The sequence below is a fragment of the Arachis duranensis genome, chromosome 8 (genome assembly GCF_000817695.3).
Source record: "Arachis duranensis cultivar V14167 chromosome 8, aradu.V14167.gnm2.J7QH, whole genome shotgun sequence".
NCBI lineage: Eukaryota > Viridiplantae > Streptophyta > Magnoliopsida > Fabales > Fabaceae > Arachis > Arachis duranensis.
The window spans coordinates 28,487,244-28,498,850 of NC_029779.3; the positions used below are offsets into that span (position 1 = coordinate 28,487,244).

Here is an 11,607-nt window from a genome sequence, read left to right on the forward strand (position 1 = left end):
GAGCCGAATGGCTGGTTATGGATTTAACCGTGAGCCGGATGGCTAGATTATTGTCGTGTTACGACGGAGCCATGATTATGGCTAAGTATAAATGCATATATGCTGTTGAAAGAATTGTGAATGTTGCACTTCCACTGTTGGAGATGAAAGTTTCCCTGGAAGGAAGCAGTGATTAGCCACCACGTGCTCCAGGTTGAGACTCGAAGCTCTTTTGACCCTATGTCGTAAGGGTGTCCGGGCACTGTGAAAGCCCCGGATGAGCTCGCCCCCGTAAATATTCACCAGTGAAGGTGATGGATATAGATCATGATTATGATCAAGTTTATGATGAGTATAACTCGAGTTGGGGATGCGCGACAGAGGGACAATCCAATGGTTAGCTACTAGGACTTGTCGGGTTGGCTCTATAACCGACAGATGATATCATCAGCCATTAGAGACAGGCATTCATCATATGCATACTATATGAATTGTTTGAGATTGCCTATTTGTCTGCATATTACTTGCTAATTGTCTAAATGCCTTATTTGCTCCTATTTGTATATTTTTTGTTTGATATAACTGTGTTTGCTACATTATACTCCTGCTGGTGGTTGGGAGGTTTGAAGGAATTGGAAAGGGAAGTATTACTGAGACTGAAGAATCTTTAGTCAGATGCCCTTTTATGGTTTAGCTTGTTTATAAGCTTTGAATTATCTGGAGGAAGTTCTAGGATTGCCTTCGGCTTTCCTCTATTATTATGTATTATATATGTGGAAATTGTTACCATGCTGGGGACCTCTGGTTCTCACCCATGCGAATTTTGTGGTTTTCAGATGCAGGACGTGAGGTTTCCCACTGAGGCATGCTGGAGACTTCTAGATTTGCGAAGATCCTTTGTTCTCGGGACTATGTTTTGGTTTATATGTTTTGCTTAGATACTTTTATCTCTATTAAATAATACAAACTATGATGACTCCTCTTATGGGATATTTTGGAGAATAGGTTTCTGTATTTGTGTCCCTTTGGGTTTCCTTTGGGGTTTTCCTTATTTTATCATATGTATATATTGCTATGCTCGGACCGGTTATCTTCGCAGCCGGATTTTGAGTCTTGATATTCCTGTTTTTGACACTCTTTTGTATATATATAATCTCGCGTTGGTTTATCTTTGTTCGTTACGTTATCGATCGGAGTGTTGCGCTTTTGAGTTGCGATTTTTGTTTACCCCTTTTTCTATAAAGGCTCCTAGTTATAATCAATCATTCATACTACTATACGTACTAAATTTTTATTTTAGAGGTCGTAATACCTTGCCATCTCTGAATTATGACTTAAGCATAAGACTCTGTATGGTAGGGTATTACAGTAAGGCTGGCCCAAACGTTAAGATGAGGTGGTCTTTGACTTGGTTTACGTCTGGGAGCCGCCATCCGACTTGTGTGTATGAATGAATGGGGGGTGGTATCTGCAAAGACACTCCGATGCCTAAGTCAGCAAAGGGGTAAGCAGGTTTAGGGAGTATTGGAACTTAGAGATACTTGAGGGATGTCAGTGTATTTATAGTAATGAGCTAATAACCACCGTTGGAGTATTTCCACCTTTTATGGTGGATAACTGTCCCTTTATCTTAGGGTAGTTGAGATATGGCTCCTGAAAGTGGGTTGAGAGATTTTAGGGGCAGTTACTTATTTGAATAAATGTTATCTACCAAATATCCTTCGAGCCCGACTTCTTTTAGGAGGAGTCTGTGTTGAATCCGATCTCTTTCGAGGAGGTCAATGGGAAGCGAAGGCCAATCTTTAGATTAGTTCTTTAGGTGAGTTTGGACCTGGGTAATAGTGTTAGATTAGAGTATGAACAATATTATTCAACCAACCAGGTCACTAGATTGATTGAGTTCAAGACTTTCAAAAATATTATTAGTTCTTCGCTCTAGCATGAGTTTCTTGTTACAAAGAACAAACCCTCAATTAAGGCCCAAAATATTTAGGCTGGACCAAAACTAGAATATTTTTAAAGATAAAAATGGGCCAAGGCATAAATGGCCCAATCGAGTAGTCCTAAGCTTTTGTTCGAAAACCATAACTTCCAATCCAGAAAAATTCATAACTTCCAAAAACGAAAATCCTAATTTCCTTTAAAAAAAAAAACGATAACTTCCAATCCACAACAACAAAGTGTTCCTAATTTCGTATTTCCGCCACCGCCATTTTATGTTGCATTTGTGTGCAGCCGCCGCACAAGCAGAACGCAAAACCACCGCGTCTCTGCGTTTTTCATTCACAACCACTGCCGCACAAGCACACCTCAGGGCGCCGCCACCGAGTCTGGCCGCGTGCTGCCTCTCGCGGAGTCTGAACTCTGTAGCTCTCCATCGGCGGCGAAACTCATTGCTCCCTTCGGCCGTCGCTTGCTGTTCCTGAACCGTCCCTGAATTTCTCCAGTCTTCACGGTCTGCTTTCACTTTCAGGTTTGTTGTGACTTGTGAATGTTGTCTGGCTCTGCCAATAATCAATAATTGATGCAGAGTGTGTGATTTACTGTCTTGCATTATGTATATAATTCAATATATGAAATTATTAATATAGGGTTTGTGATGCTCTAATTATTAATAGTTTTTTTTTTCAATTGTGAATCTGTTATAGACCTGTAGTACTGTTTTAATGTTTTTTTATGTATTTTTTTAGTGTTGTTTTATTGTGAAGTTATTAACATACTGCCCTACATTATATATTTAGAAGATGAAAATGAAGATGATGATGGTCATGGCTTCCAAGATCTGCTTTAGATGTCACTTTGATTAATTAGCTGGTGTTAGATATTTTGAATATTTCTCATCTTAGTTTAATATATGTCAAAAACTTGTGGATGTGTTTTTTATTTTATGGTTTGTGACTTATATTTTATGATATTTAACTACTAGCTTTGGAGCTGAATACTTTCAAGTTAAACTCTATGCATTTTGAACTATTATAACGGAATATATTTATGGTATTTGTGATTATTTTCTCTATTTGTGTTATTATATGAGATTGATGATTATTTTATCATTATGTAGTACATGTATTTCTATTTGAGCCTACATTCTTATATTACGTGCCATGATTAAAATTTTTGTAGGCACTTACATTCTGTGCTCTGCTTACTAACCTTCCGTGCCTATATAGGAACTTGTTCTTGACAACCTTGTGTGTGCTGAACAATCCTCTTCTAATTCTCCGGATTCTACCAGTATATAGGTAACTGCTATATAGATTCACCAAAAAAATTAACGCTTATAGAGTTTCAAATGGTGCAAAATTTGAACACCAAAATACCCAACCAAACTGCATCAATGGACAACAACAGCAAGAAGAAGAGGAAGGCACAAACTCCAGAGGCCAAGTTCCAATTCGAGCTCAACTCATGCTCCAAATCCAAGGATCTAAGCGCTGCCATCTCTGTATACGACGATGCCGTTTCGACCAATACTCGCATCAATCAGCACCACTTCAATGCCTTACTCTACCTCTGTTCCAATTCCGTCAACAACGTCTCGCTCAAAGACACCGCATTGCACCACGGATTCCGCATTTTCGATCACATGACCAGCCTCGGAATAAACCCCAATGAAGCCACCCTCACCGCTGTTGCCAGGCTTGCCGCTGCGAAAGGCAATGCCGACCGCGCATTTGAGCTCGCGAAGGCCGTTCAGAATTATGGCTCTGCCCCTAGGCTGAGGACTTTTGACCCTGCTTTGTTCGGATTCTGTGAGCTTGGAAATTCCGGTAAGGCTTATGAGGTGGAGGAGCATGTGAACGGTTCTGGTGTGACACTCGAGGAACCACAACTCACGGCGCTGCTGAAGGTGAGTGCGAAGAACGGGAATGCAAATAAGGTGTATGAGTATTTGCACAAGCTAAGGAGCTCAGTGAGGTGCGTTAGTGAAACGACGGCGTCTGTGATTGAAGAGTGGTTTCACAGTGGAAAGGGTTCTGAGGTTGGTTTGGAGGACTTGGCTCCTGTGAAAGAAGGGATTTTGCGAAATGGGGGAGGGTGGCATGGTCAAGGGTGGGTTGGGAAAGGGGACTGGCTTGTTAGAAGGACCAATGTTAGTGCTGAAGGACGTTGTTGTGGTTGCAGCCAGCAATTGGTTTGTGTTGATATCGATGACGAGGAGACAGGCAAGTTTGCACGTTCTGTTGCTAATTTGGCACTGGAAAGAGAGGTCAAAGCTAATTTCAGTGAATTTCAGGTGAGTTAATCTTGTCCCCTCATTGAAACACAGTTCGGTTTCATGTGTGAATATTTTTAGCACTTATGTTGGTAATTGATAGTAATAAGTAGTAACTCAGTTTTGGTCCCTTTGTTACCCTCATGATAGGGCTGGCTTGAAAAACATGCGTGTTATGATGCTATAGTGGATGGAGCGAATGTTGGGCTCTACCAACAAAATTTTGCAGATGGTGGATTTAGCATTTCTCAGGTTGTATGCCGATGTTTCATGTTCTTGCTCTCTTGTGTGATGAGCAAGCTTTGTTGGTTTTTGCAACTAATTGTGTTTATCATGTCGATTTTGTAATAGTTCAGCTTGACGATGTAGTAAAAGAACTTTACAATTGTAGCGGGAAAAAATGGCCACTGGTCATCTTGCATAACAAGCGAATGAGAGGGCTTATGGATAATCCATCAAGCAGAAGGGTGGTAGAGGAGTGGATGAATAATGGTGCGCTCTATACGACTCCAACTGGATCCAATGATGATTGGTAAATTGCTAAATTATTTTCTTTCAATTTGCTTTTGTTTTTAATTTACTGATAACATTGTTCTTTTACTGTTTGACCATTTCTTTTCCTTTAAGATAATAATATATTACTTTTTTAAACTTTTAAGGAAAATTAGTTTTAGTGAGTATTTTTCTTCTATTTTTTCAAATATATATGCTTAATTTACTATTCGTATTTAGTCACATATGCATGATAATTATTCTTTCTCTGTTAGGCACCAATTCAATTATATGGTTAAATTTTGGTTTTAAATTTCTTTTGATCACTAATTTGCAAATTCTCCTTTAGATTATTCCATTTAAGTACCGTTTACACAGTTACACTTCTCATTTTAACTCATTTCATTTTCCTTGTGTACTGATATTATTAACATGAACTATTCTGGATTTCAGGTATTGGCTTTATGCTGCTGTAAAACTCAGATGCTTGCTTGTGACAAATGATGAAATGCGGGATCACATATTTGAACTCATAGGAAGCAACTTTTTTAACCAGTGGAAAGAAAGACATCAAGTAAGCTATTGCTTATTCTAGCATAATGCGCGAGTTATTTCCTGTTCACAATTTCAAATGGACTGAATCTTCTATGGGAAGTCTATTTCTTATTCACTTAATTTTTCAAATTTATTACATCCCTGTTTGTTCTGTCCTGTAATTTGGTTTGAGCACTTTCACTCATGTAGATTCTTTTTGAAAGTGTTTATTCTATGATATTATTTCTTTTTTGTTGTCATTCATGTGCATATTCTTATTATATTCTTTAGTGTATTATAATTTTCTGTGAAATTTCTGGTGAGAGGGGGATTATTTGGAGAAAGATGGAGTTTGATCTGTTTTAATTTTCATGTGGTTGGACAAACCATACTGATTTTTAGTACACTCTCCAATATTTGACTTAGCAGTTGTTATTTCACATTGATAGAGTCATCCAAGTTTATACTTCTGAAGTTGCAAAAAATTTCTCTAGCTCATTCAAGTTTTTTATTGTGTGCTTATTCATGTGATAAGTTGTTTTCCTCATCTACAGGTTCACTACACATTTGTTAAAGGAAACCTGAAACTTCAAATGCCACCACCATACTCATTGGTCATCCAGGTAATATTCTTTTTCTGTACTTGCGGGGTATGCAGAAGTATTTTGCACTCTACATGTGTGTCGGTCAGGATTTTCTAGGTTTTGGTGTTTGCTGGGAGATTTGATACTTAAGTATATTTTTAAGCTTCTGTAATGTTCATAAAGGTTAATGCTACTTTTAGAGGGACTGTTATTGTTGTGAGGATGAGTGTATTTATAGAGTCTTAATGAATCGAATCTTGTGTATTGTCATCCAAGATGTTGGTATGCAAATGAGTCTCAACTATTGTATTTCGACTTGTTTCTTGAGACTTGCTGCTGAATTAAATTCTTTAAAAAAATCTGAAAAGGTTTGTATGTGTTTCAGGAATCAGAAAAAGGGTCATGGCATGTGCCTTTAGCACTGCACACTGGTGATGAAACTTCAAGGACTTGGCTGTGTATTACCCGTCAAAGTTCTCAGGATGCCGAAGCTAATGTTTGCAATAGTGTGGATACTCCTAACTTCAATCATCATAACACAAAGGATGCCGAGGGACCACAGGAATTTTCAAATGGTGTCGGTATCATGGATTCCCAAGTTGATGAGAACAACACAACTTCCTTGACTGGTAAAAGAAAAGAGAGGTCTCCTCCTTTGTGACAAATCTTTCAACGTGAATGATTCTGTTTGAAGTTAAGGTGCTATATTTGCAATTATTTTAAATCAATTTAAAGGAGGGGCTTTATTTTTTGGCCACCCAAGTTCAATCTATACAATTTAATCTCATTGATGTAATTATATTTTGATCGTTGTTGAGGCGATGGATTCAGGCTTAATATTAAGGTTTTACTTTTTCATGGCAACCATGGTGGCTGACATTCATAACCAAGCAAGAGATTATTATTGAAGAGTTTCTTATTTATTTAATTCCAAGTATAGTTTTTGTTTGATTTCTAATTCTATTTTCTTCACACCACTGCCACTACAAATACACAAAAGGGGGCGTAACCAACAATCTGGAACAACGCTAAGGCCGTTCGAAATTTCCAATGCAATTCCTGCAAACATCTAGTACTAACATGTAAAACAATACCAATACTCCTAATCATTCTTATGCTGTTCCAACTTTCAACAAAGGTCAGGCGTTCGTTACATCTTAGGTTGCATGCTGTACTTGATTAGACCTGGAAAATGAACATTCATAAGGTAGTCCTTCCAATCAATGCTATTGGGATCGAAGTTAAATTCCCTCTCAACACTGCCAACACCCTTTATTGCCATCCGCAGCTTCTCCGTGTTCTTATCATCAAAGCTGTTAACAAATAAATTAAAATGTTGCATATTTATATATAAATCAATAACATAATTAATTAGATACAATATTACGTTACGTACATGCCCGAGAAGTGAAGATAAGGACGATAAATGTTGATTATCCTCTTCAACCTTGATCTCTTTAACACCGTAACAATCAAAGGGGAAATAAATTATTAGTTAAAAACTTAGCATAGTAATTCAACGTTAATAAACCTTTATGTAACAAAATAGTTCCATTAAATATAAAATATGGCAACTTAATTTATTTGAGCCAATACCTTGTTTTGGGGAAATTCATGAACCTCCATATAACTGGGGTTGAATGTAAATTTTTCATAGAATGCCCCTGACTTCTCAGAATTTTTTAGCCACGGTTCTTTTGTCATATAACAATGCATTATATCTTGAATATCCGAAAGTTTAATTGGATTTCCAAGCGAAGTACCAATATGGTAGACCAAACTGTTGGAAGAATTACTCTTAGAATGAACCAACAACGCTATGATCATTGAGTTTATCACCATGTCTGCTGGTATCTATATCATCATTTCAATTCTCAAGTGAGGAGAAAAATGTAGCATCCACTTCAAACATCAAACAATAACCTACTCCAAAGATAATAATTCGTCTACTTTTGTATACAAACTATTCAAAGTAAAATGATTTGAAGAGTGAGACTCACCAGATCAATAGTTGTCTTTGGATGGCCAACAAAACTAGTTAGTGCTCCTTTGAAATACTCAACAAACACAAAGTCTATAGTTCTGAAGTTGCAAAATTATGTCATTTAGTTACATTCTCAAATAATCATGTATAGTGTGGAATAGTGGAATACATATTATTATACATGCTAATTAAATTAAATGATTATTCTATTTACCTAACACCTTCAATCCAACCCGGAAAGGGTTGTGAATGAGTTCCGATCATCATAGTCGGACGCGTGATGATCAAGGGTAGATTACCCTTCATATTTGTCACAAGCATTTCTCCCATTGATTTTGTAAATGTATAGGTGTTTGACCACCCATGAAAATTTGCCCTATATGAAAACTAAAAACACTGATAACCAATCAAACTTTTACAATTTACCTGAGAAATAAAAAGAGGCTAAAAAATTTAGATATGGAAGTAGGGTGTGTGTTATACTTTAACGTGATAATTTTTTGTGTTTTTTAAAATTATGGGAGATACACAAATCGGAGGGTCTGATTTGCGTTTAAAAAATTTTAAAAATTTGGAGTACACAAATCGGACGGTCCGAGTACACAAATCAGACGGTCCAATTTCTGTACCTCTTAAAAATCGGACGGTCCGATTTATACTCCATAAATTAAATCATCCCACATTTTAGAAAAATACCATAGTAGATCATAATTCAAAAAAATACTACTGTTAACCCAATATTAAAAATAAAAATGTGGTAAAAAGAGAGTAAATTAAATTTGTGCTTGAAAACTCTATCTAGTTCCACACAAGATAGACTTTATATTAATTTACCTTATTGTTCCAAATTCTTTCATTATTGAGGTGATTGTTCTTTCATTGACATTCTGTGCTTTGAGTTCACTAAGTTTTTCCTCAATCAACTTCTTTTCTAAGTTGATGTCTAATTTTAAAGGGCTTTTTAAGGTCTGACCCATATGAAATGCTTCCTCGAGTATTAGTTCTGCCTCCCCAGAAACATAAGCTGAAACCAAAATATAACCACACGCACACACGCGCACACATTGGTTCTAAAATAGAAAAATATTGACCAATTTAAAGCAAGTCTAATAACCAAATTTTTTTTCTACTAAAAATGTTAACTCATAGCATTTCCCGTAAAACTATAATAAAATAATTTTGATATTAGATTTTGAGATCTCTTAGATTTTTACTGACTTTTCTCGAGAATATGGCTAACGAGAATTTGTATTCATCATTAAGGAAATTATTTAAAACAATTTTTTTTCCTTTTGCATATGATGAATCAACCAACTTATATTTAAACGCAACATAGGAGGCTTTTCCTGTTTGTTATTTACATGTGAGTAGTACCAAAAAAAAAAAACATATTAAAAATTTAAAATTACACATTTAAAATTTATATTGACTTATTAGTGATTATTCACTAGTTTTTATTATTTTTCAAATTAATTCATTAAAGAATTGCATACCAGTAGATACATAAAGAAGAACCTCTATTCTACTACACATTTTAGCGAAGTTCATGACATTATAAGCTCCCACTGTATTTGTCGCCATTGCACATCATATCTGCATAAAATAAATTAAATACTAATAGAATTTTAGGTATTTGAGTAATTTTAGTCATTGATTTTAATTATAAAATATATATAATGTATATTAATTGAAATCAACAACAAAAATTATTACAATACTAGTATTAGTATATTTTGAAAATTTTTCAAAAAAATATATTTATGTATAATAAATATATATAATTAAATTTATTTTTAATATATTTATATTTTAATATATATTTTATACCAATAATTGATTTTGGCATACAAATAGCTATTACTTAAAATAACGCAATCTTATTTACCTTTCATCAAGTCTTGTAGTTGCGGCACTGTGCACTATAATATCAATCTCTTCCAACATCTCTTCAATAAGGATTTGATCTTTGATTCCGAAATTGTGAAGAGAAACATCACCTGCAACTGCCACCACTTTTTCGGACAAAAAGGAGCTGAATTTTTTACCCCACTTTTCTCTTTGCATTTTGAACAACTTCTTCCCAAAGACCTACGTACATAAATAATATGTCGATATAAAATTTGTTTAATATTTGTCCTATAGTGGATCTATATAGTTAGAGATTATGGTTCTAAAAAATTTTCTAATAGTAAACGCAAAATATATATGTCAATAAAATAATTTTTATAATAATTTAATATAATAAAAACAAATTAAATATCATCATGTATTATTTAAAAAAAATTCAAATTTTAGTGGGGCTTTTGCCCCCACAAATTCACACATGAACCTGGCCTGCAGCTTGTTATAGGCTCTTTATAAATTATTAGACTTGGCCTGTTATTCAGCCTGGCTTGACCTGAAGTCTGTTAAAAAGTCTGATAATTTTTTTTACAAAAATAAAAATATTATTTAAAAAAATAGTTATATGTAATATATTTAAAAAATTATTTTTTAATAAAAATAGTTATATGTAATATGTCATATATTTAATATTTATAAAAAATTTTAAACTTTTAACATATTTAAAATATACAAAAATATTTATAATAAAATATAATAAATTTAAAATATCTCATAATTTTATTAATAATAAATAATTATTTATATATTTAATTATATTTTAATAGGCGCAGGCAGGCCTGATAGGCCTATAAGACTAATTAGTAAGCATGTGCCTGACCTATTAATATATTAAGACTTTTAAAAGAATTTAGACCTATACCTATTTTATACCAGGCCAAATACAGGTCAGGCTGCAGGCCTTGGCAGACCGCTAGCCTTTTTCCACCCCTATGTGTGTGTATAAAAGGAGTAAGTACTTTTAGTAAAAGATGAAACGTTTATTATTATTAATTTCAATAAAAGAAATGTTAGCCGCGTTATGTATTACGTCTAGTTCATATGTGTTAATTTCTAACTAATGCAATTGATCAAGAAACAACTAAATTAAATGAAAATGGGTACCTCACTATGCAAGCGTTGGAGAGCTACATGTGGATTTGATGCTCTCACAACAAGGTATAACCTTTTTATGTTGGGTTGAACCCTCAATATCTTCTCCACGAAAACTATAAACAAAATTAAAATTTAAAAAGAACCATTAGAGCGTTAATCATTGTACTAATTTCACCATCAAAAGTATAGATATAGATGCAAGATAATAACTTTTGGCTAAGAATCCAGTTGCACCAGTAACTAAAATGGTCTTCCCCTTGAAATGCTCCTCAACACTATTACTTCTGAACTCTGCCATAGCTAATGAAAATAACAAAGAGCTGTAGTAACTAACGGTGCATGAAAACGCGTACTAAATTTTATGTAGTTTGGTTCTGTATGTCAATAACTGCCACGGAATGGTCCTGTATATATATAGCGAGAAAAAAAATCTTATATCAGCCGTAATTTGTAGGATTAAGAGTTAATAGTTAATACACATTAATGTTGAGTTTTTTTCTCTTATCCCAAAAGCAATGAAACTATAATTAGAAATGAGCACTTATTTATGAAGAACGGATATTTTGCTGAATTGTCGTATGTCGAACACATTTCGGATATGATATTTGTCGACACTCGTCTGACATGTGTCTTAATAAAAAATAAAAAATTTTTCTTCGAACACGCCTGAACACATTTAAAAACCATCACATATCACCGTATTTAATCTTATTTTTAACACATATTTATAAAATAAATTTAGATATAGTATATATTATTATTTATTAAAACAAAAAATATTTTAAATACTTGATATAATTAAAATAAAACATTAAAAATAG

The 11,607-nt window shown here is 34.3% G+C and overlaps 1 protein-coding gene and 1 pseudogene across 2 annotated transcripts; one reads left to right on the top strand and one right to left on the bottom strand.

Moving 5' to 3' along the window:
• Positions 1–2,168: 2,168 nt before the first annotated feature.
• LOC107461873 (proteinaceous RNase P 2) lies at positions 2,169–6,669 on the top strand. Of its 2 annotated transcripts, none has more exons than XM_016080429.3 (7): positions 2,169–2,452; positions 3,150–4,216; positions 4,346–4,447; positions 4,552–4,727; positions 5,141–5,261; positions 5,776–5,844; positions 6,191–6,669. In XM_016080429.3, exons 2-7 carry the CDS (start codon positions 3,272–3,274, stop codon positions 6,464–6,466), a joined length of 1,689 nt encoding a protein of 562 aa, XP_015935915.1. In that variant the 5' UTR covers positions 2,169–2,452; positions 3,150–3,271; the 3' UTR covers positions 6,467–6,669. The 2 variants fall into 2 exon arrangements, with proteins under 2 accessions (XP_015935915.1, XP_052109458.1); XM_052253498.1 differs by having other exon boundaries at positions 3,215–4,216.
• A 286-nt stretch (positions 6,670–6,955) lies between these two features.
• On the bottom strand, positions 6,956–11,084 carry LOC107461785 (alcohol-forming fatty acyl-CoA reductase-like; annotated as a pseudogene).
• Between the last annotated feature and the right edge of the window lie 523 nt (positions 11,085–11,607).